Here is a 25,015-nt window from a genome sequence, read left to right on the forward strand (position 1 = left end):
ACGCTGCAACGCCATCGATCCTACTAGAGCTATGGCAGCGACTTGGAAAGGATTATACAAGCGACATATCGGCTACGCCATACAAGACGCACGAAGATGAAAAGAAAAACAATTTATTTGGTTTCTGCATTAAAGCTTATGAATATTAAAAGTGATATAAGTTCCAACTTAATACTATTAAATAATAAATTTGTAATTCGATTTTTCATTAAGAAAATAAAATGTAATGAGTTAAAATTGTGATTATTAGTATTATTGCATGTTGAAAATATTTATTCGAGGTATTATCAATGAAAATACGCTTATATCAATAATTTTTTTTTGGTACCGCATGCGGAATCCCATGTGGGTATGTGAAGATTTTCTGAATTTTTTGGGATCCCATGTGGGATCCAATGTGGGAAATCCTATCAAATTCCCGGAAAGGATCCCACATGGGATCCCATGCGGGATCCCGCACAAGATCCCATGTAGGTTCCCATGTGGGATCCTATGTGGTATCCCATGTGGGGAATTCCAATAGGGAATCGCCTGTTACAGAGCCCCAGGTAATGCCTTTACGCTTGAACAATGGGAAAAGCTCTTTGATAATATTAAAAAGGAAAAAAATTGCATATTTGTGGGTGATTTCAATGCTCATAATTTAAGTTGGAATTGTAATAAAACGGATACGAATGGTGAAAATCTACTTGAATGCATAGACAAAAACAATCTCTTTATTCATAATTCAGATAGCTACTCCCACATTGACACTACTTCTATTTCAAATATAGATCTAATTCTCTCTAGTAACAATATTGCCGACAAAGTAGATGTTCAAGTTAACGATGAAACTTGGGGTTCAGATCATTATCCTATATATGTAAATATAAGCATAGAAAGGCATATCTACCACAAAAAAGTCATAAAATTAGAACTACCCAAACTAATTAGAATAATGTTATGCAACAATTAGATAGCTCATACGTAAATTTTTTATCAAGCAATTATGACAACTTAAGTGCCAGCTAAAAATATGAATATTTTGTTAACCAATCAACCGAAATTATCTCTGGTAATACACCAAAGAAAAAATTCGTAGACATTAAAATACACCGTAATCCTGTTCCATGGTGGGACGAGGAGTGCTTCGAAGTGAAAAAGCAAAGAAACGCCGCGTTTAGAACTTGGGAAAAGTCCAAAGACTTATCCGACTTAATCGAATACAAAAGACTTTTAGCCCTAGCACGGAAAACCTTTAAAAAGAAAAAAAAGAAAGTTTTGTAAAATTCGCGAGTACTATCAACCTCTTGACTGACGGACGATATGTATGGAATACCAGCAAGATACTTCCATTTGTTTTTAATACCAGCAAGATACTTAAAAACAAATGGATTAAAGTCAATGTCTCCCATGTAACCAGAAAATTTATAGCTCGACAAAAAACTTGAAGCACTAAATAAAATTTGTCCGACAGTCAAAACTCCACCTAATATTAATTACATGCCGGATTGACAGACTAACGAATTTCTTGAAAGGCCCTTTAGCTTTGCCAAATTGAATCATGCTCTAGACTCTAGCAACACTGACTCGTCCCCGGGCTTAGATGGAATAGATTACTTTACGCTAAAAAAATTACCGATAAAATACAAGCTGCTCCTCGTAGATATATTTAACGAAATGTATAGTTCTAGCGATTTTCCAATCGATTGGAAAAAATCTTATGTACATTTGATTCCGAAACCCGAGAACAAAGGATACAGGCCTATTGCTCTCACCTCGTCCCTTTGTAAACTATTTGAAACACTGATAAAAAACAAATTTCAATGGTGGGTAGAATCCCAAAATATACTACCGAACAGTCAAAGCGGTTTTCGCAAAGGTCAATCGTGTCAAGATAATCTACTAAATCTAACTATCAGTGTTCAATCAGCTTTTCAACAAAATAAAGACATGTACACTGCTTTTCTTGATGTTAAAGGCGCGTTCGATAATATAAATATTAGAATATTACTCGATAAACTTGCGAAAATTGGATGCCCTTTAATATTAGTTAAATTCATTAGCATTTATTCCTCAAATCAATAAAGTTAAATCACGGTGTAATAGAGCATCTAACATAATCAAGTATCTACAAGGAATCTGGTGGGGAGCGGACCCATCCACGCTACTCAGCCTTTATAAAAGTTACGTTAGGTCTATTCTGGAATATGGCATTATTGTTTACTATCCTACGCGAAAAGACCAACAGGAAAAACTGGAGGGTATCCAACACAATGCAATAAGACTTGCACTAAGATTCCGTAAAACGACACCGACCAAGATTTTATTAGCTGAATCCAAAATACCATTCATTCATGAAAGGGCTAGATTTCTAGGTAGCACGTACATCTCCAAAAAATTTTCGAACCAAAGCTTACAGCGAATAAATCCGTTAAAAAATATTATGCGTTAACTGAGAAGAGCAAAAGAAAAAGAAAACGTCTATTTGAAACGTGCATTCAAAACATATCTTGCTCAGCTGATAACATAATTAAATCGAAGAATTACAACATGTACACATATAGTTACGATGTAGTCATGAGACTAGATAAACAAAATAAAAATCTGAGTAAGATAAGTGATGAACTGGACTCTCCTTGTACCAATGTATTTTACACAGACGGTAGTAAAAGTCCTACCTCCTTGTCGACCGGGTCAGCTTGTGTAAACCCAAAGAAAAATATTGTTCTCAAAAGGAGCTTATCGAAAAAAAAACATCAGTTTACACGGCGGAATGTATATAGCGGTAAGGGACGCATTAGACTTAGCGCTCAACAACACCGATGTCTGTAACATTGTTTTGTGTGATTCGCTGAGTGTACTTGAAAGCCTGCAAAGGCCTCTTTTCAACATCAAAGCCAATTTCTACTTATATGAAATAAAACGCAAATATCTAGAATTCCAACAACAAAAAGTGAAACTAGTAATATCCAACTTTACTGGATTCCCTCTCACTCAGCAATCACAGGAAACGATATCGCTGATACACAAGCTAAACAAGCGGCGAATTGTAGGCCTACAGACTTAGACAAGCTAAAGTTTACTGACTTGGTGAAAAAGTATAAATTTGACATGTATAAAAATACAAATGATACACTTCTTAGCGTTGATCCTGACAAAGGAAAAATTTATTTTGAAAAATTCTTCACTGACTCCAGAAAACCATGGTTTTACAAAAAAAGGATAGCGAGAGACCTTATTGTAACGATCAATCGACTCCGTGCGAATCATTACAATCTCAACGCCACTCTTGCAAGAGTGTCAATTGTAAGCGATCCTAGCTGCCCGTGTTCTTATAGCTCTCAAGACGTAGATCACATATTATGGCACTGTCCTTTATTTATAGATCAGAGAACTATAATGAACAAGCAGCTAGTAGAATTAGATTTACAACCACCGCTCGGTATAGATGTCATAACAAAAGAACCCAACACAATAGCGTGCTCCTACATACTAAGCTTCCTGAAAAACTGTTCCTTGCGCATCTAGTACAACACTCATTGTAATCATAATTTATCGTCTTCAAAGTTTTTTATCACATACTTATCTATATTATTTCAATTATAATTACTGTACATCCTATTTTTTTGTTGTTGTTGTATAGCGAATAAATCTGTATGATTTGAAAGCTTAATAAAAACAAAAAAAAAAAAAGACTTTTTTATTGTTCTTTTCTCGGAGAACTTTTCACCTCAGGTTTTTGTTCCACGTTGAATATTATACGTACATTATTATTCTACTCGCATTGCTATTACTACGTATAATATGCGTAATGTAGCGTACACGCAACCGCCGGAGATTGATTCTATTCATCCGATTACCAACTTCATTGAAAATAAAAAATTCATATAATTTTGTCATCATTAATCTTGGTATAAGAGTATAAGTATAAGAGACAATTTGTGGACATATATTGTTTCTGAAATTACTTCGATCTCACGTTCTTTCGAAAAAAAAAAAAAAAAAAATTAGCTAATACGTTCGGCAGGGATGTCTCTTGTGCGTTGCCAATTTCGCTTCGCTCGTGTGTAAACCCCACGCGAGACAAGAATCTACTTTCTCGCACTAGTTAGCTAATATACTACGATCGCTAACTTTCCTGGAAATGTTCAGTTGTCGAAGCAACTTTTTCAGTGGGTACTTACAAGTTTCTCTTGCGTACGTGAAATAAAATTCAAGATTGAAGTATTCGGTTGGTCAATGCAAATAGTTATTTAGGGGAACGAAGGTGAAAATTTTGCTCTCCCTTCGTTCCCGAAATAAATTTTAAAGAATACGATTGCGATGCGACTGAGCTTTGAAATAATTCAAATGGCACGCTTGAAAATTCTTTCCAACGACGTGTATCCCATCAGTGGAGCCTGCATTTTATTTGGCGCGTCAAGTATTGTACGTCTAAAACGCGGCTGCTTTGTACATCGCACATGCACGAATTATGTAATTTCGCGCCGATTCGCGCGAACGGACGCCGTCGTCGGAGCTTCGGCACGATTCGACAGCAGCCTTAGTCGCACATCGGGCCGGCGACAGTGGCCTCGAGTTGCTTATTTTGACTAGTAACGTCGTTGGTAAGTTTTGATCATGGTGCACTTTCTTTTGTAGTTTGCCATTCTACGACATATCTTTTCAACTAAGTCGCTGACAAACAACCGTAGAAGTCGAGGAAGCACATTGTCAATTTTCTTCATGCATTTTTCGGTTGTTTTAGATAAAGTGATTTGAGCCAAATGTACTAGTATTATGTTCTGAGGCACTTAATTGAGTATTGTCATATATTCATTATAATAAAAACAAGAATATGTAGGCATCAACTAGCATCACTTTTTTTAATCGACGCATGACTTATCTTACTTTAATTTCAAAGTACGTGAGAAGAAAAATGTCATGTTGCGCCAAGTTACGCCTATAAAATCGAAACTTTTTTTTAAAGATAAGATGATTTTTCACGAATGAAGCTGTTTCAGGAATAAATGATATATTTCAAAATTTGTGTTCTACGTGGTCACGGCTCGACTTTAAGAGCCGATGCTTTTCATCTGTCGATATACACGACTTAATATTTCATTATTCTTCTTTATGAGAATTGTTTACTAAGCGTTTAAATTCATTACTCCAGGCGGACATTAGGGTCTTTCAAAAATTATTAATAGCTTATATATGTATACAATGCTTCGAATATAAAATACTACGTTTTTTCGGACTACGATCCACAAGTTGACATTTTACGAGAACACAATGATCGCTTAGTTTTGAAGTAATATTTTACCTGTAATAATATAAGCGGAACATGCTATAATAACTTTTAAAAATGCCAACAATAATCAAATGTTTTATTTGCAGCTTGACTAATATAACCAACACTCTTGAAATATCAGAATTTTAAATTTGAACAGGTGACGCATTTTCTAATGTTTTAATTATGTATCGAACCGCGGCCATAGTCATTTGTCCATGGTTCCATATTCTATCATAGTTGTGTCAAGAACGAAGTATCGCTTACAGTCGTTTTGAAGGATGAGGTTGAACCTCATCCTCCCAAATGCAAAACTAAACGCGAACCGACGACTCGATCATCGACAACTTGGAAAAATGCGGCCTAAAAGTCAAATGTAAGCTGCTGATTGTTTGGATACAAACGGTTGTGACGTGGATACGACAACGCCTGCAAACGTAAACACCGCACACCGGTCCCTACAACGATACTGTTAACGTAAAGATCTATGTGTACATATCTTTTTTTGTAGATCTACTTTGGCTTTCGAACGAAAAGTGCCGCTACCGATTCTATTTTTCATTTAACGTAAATAAAACTCGCAGCGTGAAACTTTTCCAGCGACTACAGTAATAACAATATTGCATTATATCTTACACAAAACTTCATTCGAGAAATGTACCGACATCTATTCCGCAAAGTTTTAAATAATGATATTTCTTTCGTATTCAATAACGTTTCATCACGTAAGATGTAATGACTTAATGAGAATTATACGTAAGTCTAGTTATTGAACAAGTTGACTATTTGTAATAAAGTTCAAGTTTATAGGTGAAGCGCAAACAAGAAAATATTGCACAGCTGCAAGAACTGATTAAGCATATAATTGCCTTTGCTGAGGACACCAAAGGTCATATGAAATTGTCTCATTTATTTCTTTGGTGTCGCGCTGTACCGATACATTTAAAGTGTATTCATTGTATTATTTTTGCATTCGATACATTATTGTCTTATAGATTTTGGATTTGACTGAACGGCAAGCGAACAATTAATCGAAGAACTAATTTTAAGTTAATATATTAATTTTAAGAACAAGGAGCTGTTGTCCGTGTTGCAACGCTATAAGTGCACTGAATTCGATTTAAATAATTCCAAGTAAACGTTATTTTTAATTGGATAACAATATCATATGTGTAAGTATACTGATTCGATAAAAGATTGCATTATGTATGTAGATCAATAAATTATTAACCACGTCTGTACATATTTCTTTACCAGTAATTTTTAATCCAGCCGTATAATTGGAAAACCTGATAAATTTTGGGCATCCATATAAAGTTACGTGGGATATTTTGATTAAGTTGGAAAACTAAGGGAAAAGTGTTTATTTAATTTATAATGGCAAAACAATTTCATGATTTAAAGAGGATAAAATTTAAAATACATTATTTTATTCATTCATTATATCTAATATTTATTATAAGAATTTAGATACATCGTAACAGACATTCACTCTAATAGCAGACATAATCAAACTGTTATTATGCCTTTTGTAAAGCACAATCCGTTCAATATTCAAAAAAGTCTCATAGAGATAAAAGTCGAATCTTAGAGATTCCAATCAAGTTTTAACAGGCAAATATCGTTAATATTTTATTGAATTTGTTTTTGGTCAAAATTTCGAATAATTAAAAAACCTTGTCATAATATACTGTTATTATTACAAGGAAGGCGCGTATTGGCGTTCAAAAAAAACATTGTCCATAAATTATAGGCAGACGCATTAAAAGGTATACAAAATTTCATTTTTCAGTAAAAAACTTCATTTTTTAGATATTGATCCACAGTCCGAGTTATCGGTGTCGGCACATATATAAGATAGATATAGAAAAATTGCGTGTCTGTTTATTTTTGGTTTGCACATGATCATAATACGCTTTCATCGCGAATATTTATTAGACATAGCATTATTCACTTTGCACTTTTAGTATGTTTTATAAATTACATTCACAAAACTAAATAAAATAAAAATTACAAAGTATTGTTGTCTTTTAAATCCTTTTTCTGTTTGTTACTGGTAACATTCATTACTTTTATGTAACAATTATTACATAATGTGTGCAACCGTATTTTAACAATAATGATCCATTACATACCAGTTATTAAGTATATGATAGTATCAACTGCATAATGATATAATCTCCGACGAGTGTTTTTAATATTAATTATGGTTATTTTGGTCAGTAGTCTAATCACGAAAGCGGAAGATGCGAATAGACCTACGTACAAGGTTTTCAGTATTCTTAGTGAATATGAGTGGTAGTGCCATAGTGTTACAGTGCAGTAACATGTTTTCTCATTTCAGTAAAGAGAAAGAAATGAATCAAATATACAGTAGCAACACGTTGAATCAATTCGCCGAGGAAGTAATAAAAATAAAATAAATCAATGTGGATACGAACATTTACATACGATAACAATTTTAAGGAAAAACATTACATATAAGATGATAAAAGTGAAATTCATAGTAGTACCTAAAGAAAAAACAGTGTTGTTGAATTTTCTCTCACTCTATAATACGATGGTAAAAACATTTTTAAATGATAGACAACCAATCAATAAATCGATCTTTAATCCAATCAAGAATAAAATATAGAGCTAGTCAACTCGATCGCTTTGATCTGAAATTTTTTTGTCGCTGCATGATTTCTCTTAACTTTTGATTCTCGTTCACAGGTACGTAGATGATACTGTTTTACCAGAAACCACCAGCGCTGCGTCCTCCTGGTGGGTTATTTACGCGGATACTGGATCGTGGAGCTTCTTTAGTATCGTCTGTAACATGAAAAATATGAAATTTTGTTTTCTAGTGAAAAATAATTTGTTATTAAATATTTTATTGCGATGACATGGATATCAAGATTCGTTACTTTTTTTTCTTTGGGTTAAGTACAAATGTGAGAAAAATGAACCACGTTTCTTAAGCTATAAGTGTGGATTTTCCTTACCTATCGACAATTAGTAACTATTTATGATATGAATGCAAAATATTCAGCGTTTAATTCATTATACAATAAAACCAACATAAATCACTAACAACAAGTTAATAAGTAGTTTGTTAGCAATGAAATAATATCCTGCCCCTCTCAAAAAAAAAAAAAGAAAACACAAATTACCACCGGCAGAAAAACTTGAGTCCATGAAGTTAGTCCCTTCTTCTACCTTATATCCTTGGTGTGATGGAGCAGTAATGGCCGAGCGAGGTGGTGCTAAGTTATCATCTTTCGATTCGTAATAAATTGAGTTATATTAATAAAAAAAATGTTGTGCGTACAAAAAAAAGTTGAAAGCAAGAAAACCAAAGAACCGGTTAACTGAATTAATGAAAAAAAAAAAAAAAAATAAATAAAAAAAAAAAAATAAAAGAAATAAAAGTACCTCCAAGAGAAAAGGTTGACTCTTGTAGATCCCTTTCTCCCTCCATCCTAAATCCCTTGTGTGACGGAGTAGCGATGACGGCGTTCGGTGGGATGAAATTGTTATCTTTTATTTGATTGATAGATTAGTAAAACTAGATGACAGGTGTCGTTGAAAAAACGTTTATGAATTTTGTTAAAATATATACGTCTGATGAAGAATCTCGTGCTTTGGTTTAGTCATAAAAAAAAGAAAGCAAGTTAAAAGTTGCTTCCTGACGGTTTCTCTCGATTTGAAAGCCTTTTCAAGCAATGATGGAGTAATGGTTAAAAGATGAGATATTACGACGAAGCTAGTTTATTCGTTTAATCGTAAAAAATATTGAAATGTGTGTTGGCGATTATTACTAAAGAGTCGAAAACGCGTGCTGAAGGTAATCGTCTGAATTTGTTCCAGGATATTTTTGGAGTTGCGATGAGCAGACTTGAATTGCTGCAAGAAGCTTATGCTTTTTAATATGACAGTGATACCTACCACTGATAGAGAAAGTTGAGTCTTGAAGGTTCCTCTGGCCTTCCATCCGGGGTCCCTTAACCGAGTGCGTAGAGATAGCCGAGTTTGGCAGAGTTGGCGCGCAGGGCAGAACCTTGGGCCCGACGAACTCGTTGTCATAGTGGTTACCATTGGACTGGCCGTTGTTTTTGGCCGCGCCGTCGAGGGCAGCCCTCGCGGCGCGCACCGCCTCGACTTTCTTGGCGAAGACGGCGTCCTCTTCGGCGTACCGGCGTGCGTCCGCCTCGGAGCGCGGAACTCCGCGGAGCGGCTTCTCGTGCTCCTCGATCGCTTCGTACACGTAGGGCGGATACGCTGATCTCTCCACGAATTTGCCGAAGCCGTGGACCACCTTCACCTCGCACTCCTCCACGCAGACGCGACCGCCCACGACGACGTACTCCGCGACCCCGTGGACCTCCATGCCCTGCGGGTACAAGCGCGACAATCGTCACTGCAAAGATAGGCCATGCTACGCGAAACATTGGCGTCGCGTGCACGGCTAGAAGCGCCGCTTGTCACGGTCCTACCGCAAGGTCCATCACTTCTTGAAGGAGCAACCGAATTGAGCGTGTGCCGTAATGGCAAACGAGCCGATCGATTGACTCATACTCGAGCACGCAGCGATCTAGCTTCATCGCGGCGTATAACTTTCACCTTTTAATTTGATTCTACGCGGCTTCTAGTTCATTTGAATTTTGGAATAATAACGAAAGCAAGTTTGACTCGCGATATTCGCAACGACGATCGGCGGCGCACACTGTGGTATTATATTAAAACATCAAAAGATTATATTCAAAATGAAATATCTCAACTTAGAATTGACCGATTTTTATAAAATCGATTTCAATGTAAAGCTAATTACTTATAGAATACAGGAAAACCTACAACGAGTGTCGAAATAGATTTCCTATCCTTCAAAAAGTTCGTGGAAATGCAAAATTTTTTGAGGCTGTAGATCTTTAGAGTAAAAATTAAAAATAATTGTTTTTAATAAGAAAATATAAGTTTAAAGATAATTTACTGAATAAATAGAAGTTGAAATTCATCATATATTTTTATAGAATTTTTAAGTACTTTAAACACCCAGAATTATAATTAAAAGTTCAATACTGTGATTTCCTTTGCGTGGCTTATTAAATACTTTTCAACTATCGGCCAAACAGAATTTTCATATTTAAATATAATTTTACCACCAAGAATTTGTTATTACCTGACATTTGATGAATTTCAACTTCTATTTATTCAGTAAATTATCTTTAAACTTATATTTTCTTATTAAAAACAATTATTTTTAATTTTTACTCTAAAGATCTACAGCCTCAAAAAATTTTGCATTTCCACGAACTTTTCGAAGGATAGGAAATCTATTTCGACACTCGTTGTAGGTTTTCCTGTATTCTATAAGTAATTAGCTTTACATTGAAATCGATTTTATAAAAATCGATCAATTCTAAGTTGAGATATTTCATTTTGAATATAATTTTTTGATGTTTTAATATAATACCACAGTGTGCGGCGGCGAACGCACGACGGACATTCCGAACTGACCTCGAAGATATTGAAGTCGACCGCCTGGTGATGTGTCTGCGCGCTGATGACGCGCTTTCGGCTTGGATCCCAGACGACGATGTCGGCGTCGGAGCCCACGGCGATCACGCCCTTCTTCGGATAGACATTGAAGATTTTGGCGGCGTTGGTGCTCGTGACAGCGACGAAACGCGTCGGATCCATGAGGCCAGCGTGAACGCCTTTCTCCCAGACGATGCTCATGCGGTCCTCCACGCCGTTCACGCCGGTGGGAATCTTGGAGAAGTCGTCCTTGCCCAGAGCCTTTTGATCGGCGTTGAAGGTACAGTTGTCGCTGCCGGTCACTTGGAGCCCGTCACTGCGGGTTTTCGAAAGACACGTGTCAGATTGCGTCGGCAATGCTCGAGCTTGACGAACGGCCGTTTCGTCCGTCGATATTGCAATGGCTTATCGAGGTAATTTCGGCTAGCCGTGCTTGCGGGGGGGAGCGTCAGCGTTATCGTTATTATTCTTTTAATGCCGCTGCACAGGCCACGACTTGCTTCGAAATCACTGTACCCGCACACAATTGCGAATGTGCGACCGAAGCCTAGAAAGCTGAAAAGCTCAAAAACCTAGAGAAAGTTTTTACCGTTCGATTGCCAGTCGTATTTTGAAGCATCGTTAAACTCCGATTCCAAGTGTCCTCAGGAAAGACAACGTTGTTAAACTGCGCTTTCGTGAGAAAAAAAAACGAGTTGAGAATAGCTCCATAAATTCAATCATCGCGTTTTCTCCTCGTCAAGCACGACGACGCAGTCGTCGTTGTACCAAGAAACCAGATTAATTTCTAATCGGCACGCGCGCATTCCGGGATCGTCATGGCACAACGACGACGGAAAAAAGTTCGCCAAAGAAAATGCGCTTTCTTCGTTGGGATTTCTCTGTCGCGCGTCGAGGCAATCTTCAATCGAGAGCAAGCGGAATCGCTAATTGTCGCTGCGTCGAGACAGAAGGTGAAAAAGAAAAGGAAAAAAAAGAAACTAGTCGAGGAGAGGAAGAATTCCAGTACGAGAGAGATACGTCGGACGATACGCCCTGCGAGAAGCGATGGCCTAATGCACAATTCGAAGAGGGCTCATCGTTCGACGCCTAATTACGAGCAGAAATTGTTTTCGAGGCGAAAACATCGAAATGTACGTCTGTAATTCCATCGAAGGAAAGCTCCGGTGCAACGAGTTCTTTCCCAAGCAACGGGTTCTCCACCTGCGCAACGTCAAAATTAGAGATCAGAGAGGTCGTCGAGGCTGCTCGACAGCTTTCCTTCCCAAATTCAATGTGTGCGGCGATCTTCCGTCCGTCAAGCGATCGCAGAAACGTCCGATGATCGGTGTGATACTTACTGAGCCAGCTGCTCGCAAAGGTAGGTGGGCGTTGTAGGATCGGGCCTGAGCGGCGGCGAGGTGACGAGGCGGCGAGCTTTCACGGCGTCCTTGCCGTACTGGGCCGAGCCGTCGATGCCGAGCGACGAAGCTAACGGCTCGCCGTAAAGAGCCGCGCCGTCAGCGCGACGAGCTGCTATCACGTCGGCCGCGGACTTACTCGTCACCGCCGTCACGTACAGCGGGCAATTCAACTGAGCAGTGCGTTTTTCGACAGACATGTAGTTAATCGTGTGGGAAAAAAGGGACACAGAGAGAGAGAGAGAGAGAGAGAGAGAGATAGAGACAGACATAGATAAGTAGATAGAGAGAGAGAGAGAGAGAGAGAGAGAGAGAGAAAAGACAACGACGCCACCGTTGAATACACTAGAAATCTCGGGCCGTTTTCGCAGGCGACGGCACCGTTTCGCGCGCGAGTCAGAGAGGGAGATAAAGCGACGCGAACGAAAAAATGGAAGCGCGGGCTTCTTTGTCTCGAGTCGCGCTCGAAAGCTCGGCGCGGTCGGCGTGCGGAAAATCGTTCTCGCGGCGCGCTACCTTATGATACGCCGATAAGAGGCGAGGCGAGTCCGCGCGTATCGTTGACTGTTCTCTCTCTCTCTCTCCTCTGCCCTTGGCTCCGATGAAAGCGATCGAGATCGGCTGACGAGGAGGTCAATGTATTCCGCGCCAGGCAAAAGAACGATAACTACGATAATCGCGGGCAAGGAAAAGGCGCCGGGAGAAGGCTTTGCGGGTTCGCGCGCACATTCATAGCGACGTGCCACATTGACAAATTTTCCAAGACGACACCGAAACGATCGGCACGAACTACAGGTGAAGGAAAATCTTGGCGAGAGAGTGGGAATAAGAGATAGAGAGAGAGAGAGAGAGAGGGAGAGAGAAAGAGAGAAATGAAGAACAATCAAACTATTCTACTTTCTAAACAGACACTCAGACCAACGACAACGAATCGTGAAATCTAACAAAAGATAAGCATATCATTCGGCCGACAGCTGTCGCACCGATACACCTATCACACACAAACATGCTCCCTTTACCACAGCATAGAACAATAAAAGAATTCTCGCGGAATGTAGCGTGCAACGTACAATCAACTGGCATGCAACTATTTGCCACACGCACATACTTCAAATGTGAACCGTTTACAGTATACGTGTCGGCATCCTCTCCGTTTCTATCAATTGACGGCGATGACAGGATAATCTCGCGATAAGATTCTTTTTTTTTTAATTTTGCTTCTTTTATTGCTCGCCACGGTTTGCACGAATACTCCGTCTTCGTTGTTCCCACATTCTTTTTGTTCGCTCGCTAGGTTTATTTTTGGCGATTGGTCATAACCGATCAATATTCCGTTTGCGCAATTCGCATGCGAAAAGTTGTCGGTTGACCGTCGAATTTTTATGCTCGCGAGACGACCAACTCGCCGCGTGTCCCCCGTCGCGAAAGTCGCCGCTGCGATATCAAAGCCTGTCGTGTACGATGGCATCGAGCGACGACGCATGCAGGAAGTGCACTCGCGAGAGCCGGTCGAACTTGACCTTTATTGGATGGGAATGAACGTCAATCGGACGAGCAATTTTCACGCTTGCTTGGACTTCGGCTCCGCGCTCGCATATCGGGCCGAGGGCGAAAGCTTGCCGTGGCGCGTGCTGCTCTTCTTATCTCGTCGATTGTCGTTTTCGCCCGAGCATATTGTCATCGCGCGAAAGGCTGATTCGCCGGGACATTGGGTAACAGGCAACGCTTGTCCCGCACAAGCTGATTCGGCCGAAGCCGTCGGCGAAAGAAGCGAAGAATAGCCGTAGCTCGTACGTCCCACGCGGCCGATATTCCAAAACGGAGATAAAACGTCGGCGCCGGAATTCCCCGTTCGAAGGCGACATCGCCGAGAGGCCGTGGTCGCAGCGACGCGGCGACACTGTTGTTGAACAAACGCATCCGCTGCAATTACAAGGCAGCGCCTCGCCGGCTGGAGACGGCGGCCCAATTAGCCGACTCTGCCCGCCCTCGAGCAGCAGCCGAGATGGGAGAGAGTACGCGTGGAGACGCTGCCTATGCGCTTTGCCGGCCAAGCGGCAGGCGAGAAATGTCGCGGCGCTGTCTACCTCCACTGGCGCGCGATCGATGCCCCGCTGCGATGCGTGACGCGCCTTTTATCGTCGGACACCGGGCTTATCTTTTTCATCCTCCCGCGCACTCGCCGCCTTGGCGTTGGATAGCTCGAGCAAGCGCGCGCGTTCGAACTACATTATAAGTAACAACGGCCGATGTATCGCTCGAGGCAGCGTCGAATGCGACGCCGACGCTATCGCCTCGACAACGCGTATGAAACGCAGTAGCCAAGCTTACCCTTCTAATGCGTAACCGGCACTTCCTCGTGCATAGCACCTGCAAAGAGAAATCTCGCGCGCGCAGCAGGCGAGCGGTGGGCGGAGGGCGGGGGGAGGGGAGGGCGTAGAAAAAAAAAGTAAAAACGTTGTCGACTGACCTGACGAGTTTCTTCATAAGCGCAAGGGGAGTGTCAGAGTCAGGCCTGAGCGGCGGACTGACAACGTGTCCAGCAGCGTGTCGCCAGCATTTGTGAGAATAGTGAGTGCCGTCGGTACCCAATGCCGCAGCCAGAGTCTCGCCCCAAACGACGCCTCCTTGGTCGCGCGCACGCTCGATCGCCTCGGCTGCGCTCTTACTCATCACGTGCACCACGTACAACGGACACTTGGTCTGCGATTTGTTTCAGATGTAACGCAAGCTGCCGCGCGGGTGGCCAGCTGCTCGCCGCCACCGCCGCCGCCGCCGCCGCTGCTTGCAAGCTGAAATTGGTTGCGAGCCTTTTTCCGCTCGTCGCTCTCCGAATTCATCGATTCCGCGGCCCGAACCCAAACCCAACCCAACCCGTCAGCCAAGTCCATCCGGCTCGTCTTCGCACGTCGATCACTGACATTCGTCGGCTAGACTCCCAATTGACTTTGACAGCGCTCGATCGGCCAAGCGCTGCTCGGTAAACGATGCTCCGACTTGGCCGAGGTGTAGAAGAAGAAGCGAGGCTCTGTACGGAAAGAAGGCGTCGTCGACAAATCAAAGCAACTTGTCAAGCAACGCGCTCGCGAGTGTCACACAATCCCGGAGATCTATAAGGCATTGCCCACTTAGCGTTGCAGCGGCGGCGGCGGCGACGGCGGCGGCGGCGGTGGCAGCAACGAGCCTGCAACTTCTTGTCGTTCTTCCTTTTCGTTCCTTTTGAGCCGTGTCTCCGCTTCTTATCGTTAATGGACAATTCACTCGCTGGAGACGGCCAATTTGGCGCGCTCGCAATTTTTTCCGTCCGCCGTACTCGCAGCGTTTGCCGGGAATAAGATAAAAGTCCGTGGCGACTTTTCTCCTCGCGTGTCGTCGTCGTCGTCGTGGTTGCGCAACAAGCCGCGTGAACGCGAAGCTCGGCGGCGAGATGCGCCTCTCTCGATAGCAGTGTGTTATTTTTTGCATGCATGCCGATAAACAGCAACGAAAGAGACTTTCGAACTACAGAAAGGTCAACTCGACTACGTAATTACACATACTTTATCTACGTGCGGCGTGAAAGATATCGACATTACACTGCTTGAACAGCGAAGGTGAAAAGAAACGAAAAGGAATAAAGAGCTGAAATGTGTATACAGACAGACATAACGAGCTGTAATGTACGTGCGGACGATGCAGAAGGAAAGGAGAAGTTGAACGCGATAAATTTATTGCATCCGCATAATATGCAGCGAAGGGGGAGCTTACGCGCGAGAGAGTATGCCGCGCCGCATAGGTGCGCGCGCGTGCAAACGCGGCTTGCTAACTACCGGTAGAGGCACTCACCTGATTCGCAATGACGCAGGCACGGTTAGTCGCTTCCGCTTCGACCTCCTCGGGCCGTGACATCTCGTGGCCCTCGGGGCCCGTCACGCCGGCCGCCAACAGCTTCTTCGTGTTCTGCAAGCCGAACGATCCGATGAGGCCCCATTGTGTCTTGGTCCAAGCCCAAATTCGCGCGCCACCATCGCGATGACCTCTTGTCCCGCTAGCCGACGCCATTCAATTCCGCCCGCGCTCCGGCCGACCGACCAAGCGTCCGCGAGTCTCTTTTCACGGCGTCGCTACCGAATCAACTCGGCCGGTAGCGAAAATTCAAATGAAGAGCCCCCCCCCCCCCCCCCCCGTGAATTGCAGCTAGCGGAATGGCTGTCGTTATGCATACGCGATGAAAACTAATATCGCTCGCGTTGGGAGGGGAGCCTTAATCCCTCCAATTATCCGACGAGAGCGCTTAATGTACCGGCACGTCTTTGCCGTGCCATTGTTCCTCCGTCGAATATGAAATTTAAATGACGGTCTACAATACCTCGTAAATGATGTCACCGTTTTCGGCGTGCACCATCGCCACGGCGCCCAAGCTCTTGCAAATCTTGAACGCCTCGATCAGATCTGGATCCCTCAGCATGAACAAGTCGCGGTACGCCATGAAAAACTTGAAGCTGTTGATGCCGTGTTGCTGCACCAGCGTCGCCATTTCCTCCCTCGTCTGTAAGCATTCGCGTTTTTGTTGCTTTTTTTTTCTTCTCTTCGGCTTTCCATTCGCGCGCGCTGTCTCGAGTGCGATACGGCGCGGTCGGCAGTTCCGAGCTCCGTCGAGCGAGGACATTAGAGAACTTTCGGTTAACGTCGTTTCTTTCGCTGCCGAGAGAATCATTTCGAGAGTCTGATTACGCGTTCGAATGCGCGACATTTCTGAACATTTGGACGCGAAACCTCCGAATGCTTAGCATCGAGTGCTCGAATTTTAATTACGAATGGCAAGAAAGGCAGTTTTGTATACTTAGATAGAGCAGACCGTTCAGTGTTCACGTTACTCAAGTAACAGAGCATCGAGACAATCCCAGTTGTCAACATGATTTGACAGCGGTGAAATCACATTGACCGCGAACTTCAAAGTAGATACGAGTTCTCATCGTGGAAAGATAAATCCAACTCTTTTGTACCGAACGTCCGATAGCATTGTCGATGGAACGGGACTGAATATTTTAATTTTCAAAGTAGAATGCAAAAGCATTGTTGTTTTTTTTTTTAATTTTATTGCCAGAAAATAAAGATTTTCCGCACGGTCAAACGGGAAGTTGCGTCAAAGCAGCGAACCATAAAGGCATAAAACTATTACTTTCTAGGTGCCTGTCGCGCGCAGCGAGAAATGTCAAACGAAATCAATATGCACACGTGACACCAATTTAGCCGCGGCTATTTATTGGATTGACGGCAATCCGATTGTATCCCTCGATCGAACGAAAGCAATAATTGTTGCGGTGTCGTCCGCGCCGCAATAGTGAGCGTCGAAAAAGTCGAGCTCGCGCTTAACTTCCCGAAAAGGTCGGCGACGCGGGGCGCATTAATAAGCGGCTGGCGCGGCGTCGTCGTCGTCGTCGTCGTCGTCGTTCCAAGAGAACGGAACCCGAGTCGAAATTAGCATTCGGCGATCTCACGAGGAAAGAAAGAAGGAAAAAGACATTCCTGAGCGCGCGTTTTCTCCAATTAGCGCGCGGACGCGCATTGTCCTCGGCGCGCGCGATTCAAGGAGTGTGAGAACGCGATCTGACTCGCGGCGCGGATTTGAATGGACCCGCGCGCGAGCCGCCGTGCCTTCCTTTCCGATCGCGCGCGAGAGCGGCGCGTTCTCAGAGCAGTCGGCGGGAGTGGGGTATCGCGCTCGAGGATGCTCGAGAGCAGGTCGTTGGGGCGCGTTCGGGGAGAAAGAGGTGCGCTCGAATACCTGCTTGGTCCACTTGGTGACGGCGACGTGCAGAGCATAGTCGCAGCAGACTTTCTCGTCGGCCGTGACGCGATACCTCTCGTAAGCCTCCAGCAAGCCCTCGTCGGGCTTTGGTATGCAGAAGTCGATGACCATGGTGGTGCCACCGGCGACGGCGGCTTTGGTGCCTTGGTAAAAGTCGTCCACGGTGGTGGCGCCCATCAGCTCCAGCTCGAAGTGAGTGTGGGGATCGATGCCACCGGGCATCACGTACTTGCCCCTCGCGTCGATCGTCCTCGTGCCGCCCGGTATGATGAGGTTGCGCCCGAGCTGCCTGTTTTCGACGTTCGAGCGTACAAACGTTAGCTGGTCGCGCATTCGAAGGCGTCCGCGCATAGCTTACTTGATGATGCCGTCCTCCACGTACACGTCCGCGTCGAACAGGCCATCCTCGTTCACCACCTTGCCGTTCTTGATCAGCAGCCGGTTTTGCGCGCTCTGCAAGCACACACAGGTTAATTCGCCGCTGCACGGTAATCGAGTCCCGCGCGCGCAGCTTTCCTGCGCGAGCCGACGCGCCGCGCGAACAACGCCAGCTTTTGCGTAAACCCCACCAGCGATACGATCCGGCTTCTCGAGAAAGTTAGGCCGCAATTAGGGCACGACTGATAAAGTTTCTCTTGGAACTTATCAGCTGCCGGTTATCCTTTTCGAGGAAGCTTGGCGGCTATTGCGTTTTTCTTGTTTTCATCATCCGCATTGTCTGGGTGAGCAGAAGTGAGCCGACTGAAAGCCGTCGAACAATGTGCAGCTTCCGATCCAACTTTCCTCGACGAGACAAAACGAAATATCGTATTTTGCAAACTCCTCCACGAGCACAGAACAGTCGCGTGCATCGATATCCCGCAAGCCTCGCGTAGTCAAGAAGTGGCATCCCCCTCGCGTAGTCGACGTCGCGACGAACACTTGAATTCCATTTCCGGCCCAGACACCCCGTAACTTTCTCTCCGCCGAGATAAAGATTTTTTCCCTCCGCGTGTCTCCCTCCCTCGCGACTTGTTTGTCCCTGAGAGAGGAGCGATTTCTCTTGCCGCGCAATTTCACGCACTCGGCGCGGGTGGATCGCGCGCGACCGTGACAGGGAGCGAACGAATTCCGCGACGGGGGGCGATCCAGTCGCGCGAAGCTACGGCCGAGTCGAGACGCGCGCGCGTGGCCGAAGCAGGGCGCGGCGCGCGCGAGCGCGCGTCGATTAATACTCGACTTCCTGCCCCGCCGACTACGTCAATTAGCCTCTATTATCGATGCTCGGCCAGTCGCCACGGCACGAGTTCGCGCGCGATATACGGCCCGCCAGTCGTCGAATCGAACGTGCTTTTCCTCCCGACCCCCCCGCTCCGTTTGCAGGACCGAGCGAACGAGAGAAAAGCTAGCGCGCCCGGCGAAGTCACGAACCGGCAGGCCTTCGGATTGGGCGAGAATAACGGTGCGAGAATCGCGGCCAGCGCTCGCGGCCGCGTACGACGTCCGCTCCGCGATTTCGTAACGCGCGTTTGCATTATTTTTGCGTTTCCGCTCTCGCGCGCCCGACAAGCCGGGAGGTCACTTCAACGTGGGATGAGAACGGTATCGCGTGCTCCCCTGTAGGCGGACGACGCGACGCATCGGCAATGTCTTAATCGAACTGCACAGGGCGACGACATTCCGCTCGTCGGAGCAGCTGCTCCGAGGCTCGGCGTCGAGCGAGTGCCCACGTGCTAAAATTTGTTTAAGGGTATGGGGGGGGGGGGGGAGGCGTGCAAGCTTGTTACTCGGTGACAAGTTCTCCGCGCAATGGAATCCGAAAGTGCTCGCCGACGAAATGCGCCAATCGACTGGCCAAGGCGAAGCTCTATAACACGAGCAGCCGAATATTATTTATCGACGATGCGTAAACAACAAATAAAAAAAAAAATAAACAAATTGCCGTGAGAACGAAAGTCAATATTGAACGACAGTAATAGGTCGACCGACGAAATCCAACGATTAACTACGCGCTGCACAAAACGGGCGTTGCGATGATTAGACACTTCCTATACTTATTGCGGAGTCTCACAGGCGCTACGGACACGAACCGCCGGGCGTGATTGAGGGTTATCGAGCGCTTATAAATTGCCACCAACGCGCCGCTCTGCAATTTCGCCGCGGCCGAGTTTCGCGACGAAGGGCTTTGCCATCGAGGCATTGGCCGATGCGAGACCGCTTTGCACGGGCGCGCGCGCGAGTGGCTGCACCACGTCGCGAAGTGTGAACGGACATTGGCGAACGTCGACGGATTGTGTGCGACTCGCTAGGTCTGGCGTCCCCCCCCCCCCTCTCCTTTACGTCAGATGTATTTTCGGAGCGCACCGCAGTCGCGATGGTTCATCAGTTAGCGCGGCTACACTTTGTTCGTCTCCTCGGGGCCCGTACAGTGATCATCTCTCGCCCGCGGCGTTCGCGCACACAGGGAATATTAATTGCTCGGCGTGCGTAGAATGCTGATTAATGGCGCAGCTCGTCGGACGCGACGACGGGGACGCCGTGAAAGCGCACAGTGCGTCTTGGAGCTAGAAATTCGTCGCTGGATTTAAATAGCGCACAAAACGGAGGGAGTCGCGCGCTCCCCACCAATTCGCTCTCCAAAGTTGCTCTGTTCTTTCAACGGGAGTCCGCGGCCGTTTTAGTGTCCACGTGTCGCTTCGACATAGCGTGCCTTTGTCACTTTTCCCACGGCCAGTTTCATTACAATGCCATGAAATTTCCTCAGGAGAAAGAGAGAGAGAGAGAGAGAGAGAGAGAGAGACAGGCGCCTACAACCGATAGTCGCTCGACAACGTCGTCGTTGGGACGCGTGCGAAGGGCGAGCGGCGCAAGTGTGTTTGAACTTTCGCCGCGGACACTTTGCATACTAATTCGCGTTGACAGCGTCGAAAGAAGCGGACAAGCTTCTCGTTCGGTTTTACCGTTTGCGCACTGTTGCAATAACTTCTCTCTCTCTCGCTCTCTTTTCACGATGTTTGCATTTTTCATAATTCCGAAAGCCCCAGCGATCGAGTTTCCGACAGACGGTGCGCTCGGATTTCCGGCGTGGCTTTCGCGTCGAATTAAAGCCCCCCCCCCTTCCCCCCGTGGACGCGAGCAGCGGCGCTGGACACGCGTAACGATGAGAATATATGATGCGCGAGCGCCGCGGGAGTGGAGGCCGCCGAAAGACGCGGAAGCGAGCGCGCGGAGCGTGAAGTTTTGAAAAGTGGCATTGCGCAGGAGAGAGGCCGCGCATGTATTAGCGGCGGTGGCGCGCGCGGGTGGAAAAGCGAGGCGGCCGCGCGGGCAGGTGCGAGGCGTTTCCGGCCGGCCCGGCGCTCATTTGCAAATGTGAATTAGACCGTGGACGATATCTGGCGCGCTGCCGCCTCCCATTAGCGCTCGTGCCTCGCCGTTGCTGCGCTTTTCTTCCCGGAGCCCAGCCGCGCGTGGCCCCCGGAAAAGTCCGAGGCTTTTGTTTAGTCAAGAGAGAGAGAGAGAGAGAGAGAGAGATGGGGCGGGGGGGGGGGGGGGGGGGCAGCGCGGTCACGCTCCGTTGAAGCCTCCGCCGCTGCATGCGAATACGGAAGCCGATGCGTGCAAGGTTGTACGCCGAACGACAAGGGTCCGATGTTAGTACTTCCAATGTACAATCAGATCCGAACGGCTCGGTGGTGCGCTGATTGCGCTTCGGAGAGCCAACCCGTATAATTGCCGGTGAAACATCGCCAGAGCAGGTCGAACGAGAGCCGAGAGAACAGAAAAGAAAAAAGAAAAAAAAAAAAATGGGCCGGCGGCGCTCGTTCCTCGCGTCCGGCGGTGCACGTGCCGCGCAAGCCTGCGAGCAAGCGGAAGGAGGCCGACGAGGAGGAGTCGCCGGGGCGGTACGGGTATATATCTGCGATTGCGCAACCAACCGCGCGCGATACGCCGCGACTGGTGGTGCGCGCACTTGCGGCGCGTCGCCCTCGGCCCACGGCGAATCGATAGTTCGTTGACACGTGCCAAGGCGCAGGCGTGCGCCGCACGCGCGACAGTGCTTTTTCGTCCTGCTGAATGGGAGGCTGAATGAGCGACGATGATTTATCGGACGCTGCCTCTTGTTTACCCCCCCCCCCCCCCCCCCCCCGGGCTATCTAAACGCACACACGCGAGGGTCGCTTCCCTTTCGAGCCAATGTTGGCGTTGGCCATTGGGCCCTTTCCGGCATTCGAAATGACTGCGCATTCAGAGCCTGCCAGAGTAAATTAGCGCAGCGCCGGAGGAAGTCGAATCGTTTATGAACGCGAAAGAGAGTGCTCGAATCATAACATGTGTAATAATCAGCCGGAGAGAATTATTATCGAGCGATGTGTGCAATTGCCGGCACGACGGAAACGGGGTCGAATTCACGTTCGTGTGCCGCAGCAAAAAACACGGAAAGACTTTTGCTCACGTGTCGGTAATCTCGCAAGGTTCACTGTTTTTTTCTTCCAATAAGCGCGAGTACGCAGAGAAAAATTGATGAGCTGCTGATCACGCGCGAACGAAAAGAAGTGGAAAAGAAAAAAAAATAATAACTCGATATTTCAACGCCGAACGACATTGGCATCGAGCACGCGCGGATTAACTCGAACAATAATAACCAAGCGAAACACGAGCCTTTGAGAAAGCGGTGAGGAGCTGCGAGGCGAAGTTCTTCGCCGGGCAGATCTATTTGCGAAGAGAGCTTCCGCGGGCGCGGCGCGGAGAGAGCCGCAATCAATAAACGCGCGCAGCAGGTGAATCGCGGCTCGACGCATCAGCTGATTCGACAAGCATGGCGAGGATGGATTTCCAGTCTGCTCTCCCGCGCCGACCTCTTCCATCGGTGACCGGGCCTCTCGATCGTTCGCGCAGATGCGAAAAGAGAGTCGCAACGTGCCCGATAAAATGCCACGCCCGCCCGAACACAATTGCTCTTTATCTGTCATAACAATCATCGCGCGGCGAAGGCCTCTCGCCGGAATTCATTATCGCGCAGGTGGAATCGTTGCCTCCGCGCGCGTGCCCCCGCCAATCTTTATTCATTTATGATAACGAGGTGATCAATCGTGGCTGAGCGGCCCGAAAGGGCAGAGTATAGAAGCGTTTGCCGGTCAATCGAAGTGACGAGAGCCGAAGGGATTTTCCCGGTGTCGTACTTGCGGGAACACCCTAGCGCAAGAAGGACCAGTCTTTGGATATCTCTCCTCCCCGACACAGAGGGTGTTAGTAAAACGAGCTTTAACGGGTCAAGGGTGGAAATGACTCATCGCTGAATCACACCACTTCCTCTTTCACATTACTTCCCGCTTCCCGACATCTTATTATATAGTCAATGCAAACTCGAGAAGATTCATACCGTCAGCAATAAGTCGGTTAATGAAACAAGCGTAGTCATCAATTGCGAATACCATTATCATAAGTATTTTCACAACCAAGAGACTTTCAAGCTCATTCGGTGTGAAATCGCAAGACTACTTATAAAATTAGCACAGCACGAACCAGCTATGGCCAAATCAGCATCAGCTGAATAATTCTGTCTCAAACAAAATCTTATCAAGAGGCATAGCTCTGCGACTAGAGTACACATAATCACCGCGCTGGCGACGAAATTGGTCGTGAATCACGGTGTCGTTAATTAATACTTTACAGTTTCGTCGTCTTATCTCGTGGGCGCGCATGCAACACATCATAATGAGAGATATCGATCACACAAAACAAACCAAACATACGTGAACGTAGCTACCATCGCGTAATCGGGCCTTCAACATATCGCTGCATTACCGACGTTTTTCAATAACCCGCCAATGCCTTCCTCGCCGTGCTTTTCTCGAAAAAAAAAACCAATATTACCTACGGGATCCGCAAGATTGGAACAGAGATGTTGGAGACTGCGTGAAAAGTCAACTGCGAGAGAGCGGACGAGGCGTGCATGCTGTAAAGCCTGCCTCGATAAACAAAAACTTACGTAACCCCGGCGAAACGCGACGGCGTGCCCGCTTTACAACGTAAAGGCGCGCTGCTGGCAAGCGGATTTAAAAATAAAACTCGAGCCATGCACTATGCCGGCTAGTTCTATGCCTCCGTCGCTCTCGGCGTGCACAAAAAGCAGAATCGAAAAAACAAGCCCAACGGCAAGGCAGCAGGCGGCTCGCTTAGCTGCCTCGACGCGCAGAAAAGAAAGGTAGATTAGCGGCCGAGAGAGAGAAAAAGATTCGCACGATATTCTCCCCTGTCGGTCAGTCGAATTTATCGGCCGAAAGAGACCTGCGAAATTTTCAAAATGAGAATCCGTTGCTATTCAATGGGGCACCTGCTGCCTGTGTACCCCGCCCGCCGAACCAGGAGAAACAGAGAAGATAGCTATCGTTGCAAGCGATCGATGCGCACGTTACAGCGAGAAAGTATCGAGGCAGGTTCCGAATAATTGCAGCGACCCCGGCTTCGGAAACAATGCGAAGAATGACAAGAGTCAACTCGCATAATATTGGCAGACACGCAATATCGAAACTTTTTGAAACGCACGCCGAGCCGACCTAATATATAGGGCAGTGGGGTTAGGAAACATCGCGTACAGATTCCACTTCGTGAATTCGGAAAAGAAAAGAGCAGGTATGGCACCTACTTCTATGCTCGGCCAAGATCTATTTTAAAAGTCATCGCGCGGCTTTGCACAGCGCTCCCGCGCGCGCACAAAGGAAGCGAGTAGCGTGAGATCGAACCTGCAGGTGAATCGGAACTTTCTTGACCGGTGTGGCCATTGTCGTTGATGTTTACAGTAGAAACGAAGCGTGTAAAAGCAGAGGTGTAGCCCTGGCCGCCGTTGCGCGCGCACAAATAACAACGAAAGGAACGCACAGAAAAGTTGCTCGCGCACACGCGTCTAGCGATCGACTGAACTCAACTCGACGCCGCGCGCGCGCACCATCACCGCATCGACTCGCGCTGCGGCACAAGAGAGATGAGGCTCAGCGAGTAGCGAGGGGTGGGGGCAGGACAGCGGCACGAATTCACGTAGTCGTGTGCACGTGTGCGTTTGCATGTGTG

At 46.2% G+C, this 25,015-nt stretch overlaps 1 protein-coding gene and 1 long non-coding RNA gene across 6 annotated transcripts; one reads left to right on the top strand and one right to left on the bottom strand.

Annotated features, from left to right (window-relative positions):
• Positions 1-4,567: 4,567 nt before the first annotated feature.
• LOC131663360 (uncharacterized) lies at positions 4,568-5,924 on the top strand. Its single transcript, XR_009301842.1, has 4 exons — positions 4,568-4,589; positions 5,362-5,414; positions 5,495-5,691; positions 5,766-5,924. It is a non-coding gene; the product is annotated as an uncharacterized LOC131663360 (long non-coding RNA).
• A 767-nt stretch (positions 5,925-6,691) lies between these two features.
• Positions 6,692-24,893, bottom strand: LOC131663310 (dihydropyrimidinase). Of its 5 annotated transcripts, none has more exons than XM_058933653.1 (11): positions 24,691-24,893; positions 18,324-18,418; positions 17,942-18,254; positions 16,523-16,702; positions 16,000-16,113; positions 12,115-12,347; positions 10,754-11,090; positions 9,185-9,629; positions 8,672-8,776; positions 8,410-8,514; positions 6,692-8,068 (listed from the first exon to the last, which is right to left on the bottom strand). In XM_058933653.1, the coding sequence occupies exons 1-11, from the start codon at positions 24,727-24,729 to the stop codon at positions 7,989-7,991; spliced, it is 2,046 nt and encodes a 681-aa protein (XP_058789636.1). In that variant the 5' UTR covers positions 24,730-24,893; the 3' UTR covers positions 6,692-7,988. The 5 variants fall into 5 exon arrangements, with proteins under 5 accessions (XP_058789636.1, XP_058789637.1, XP_058789638.1 ...); XM_058933654.1 differs by lacking the exon at positions 12,115-12,347 and adding an exon at positions 14,645-14,877; XM_058933655.1 differs by lacking the exon at positions 8,410-8,514.
• Positions 24,894-25,015: the final 122 nt, after the last annotated feature.

The sequence above is a fragment of the Phymastichus coffea genome, unplaced genomic scaffold, assembly GCF_024137745.1.
Source record: "Phymastichus coffea isolate CEN01 unplaced genomic scaffold, Cenicafe_Pcof_1.1 PCOF00033, whole genome shotgun sequence".
NCBI lineage: Eukaryota > Metazoa > Arthropoda > Insecta > Hymenoptera > Eulophidae > Phymastichus > Phymastichus coffea.

Coding starts and splice junctions, on each gene's coding strand:
- LOC131663310 (XM_058933653.1), bottom strand. CDS start 24,729: ATGGCCACACCGGTCAAGAAAGTTCCGATTCACCTGCAG. Junction 9,630..10,753: donor TCGACTTCAATATCTTCGAG/GTCAGTTCGGAA, acceptor TTGTACCCGCAG/GGCATGGAGGTCCACGGGGT. Junction 8,777..9,184: donor CTCAACTTTCTCTATCAGTG/GTAGGTATCACT, acceptor ATCAAATAAAAG/ATAACAATTTCATCCCACCG.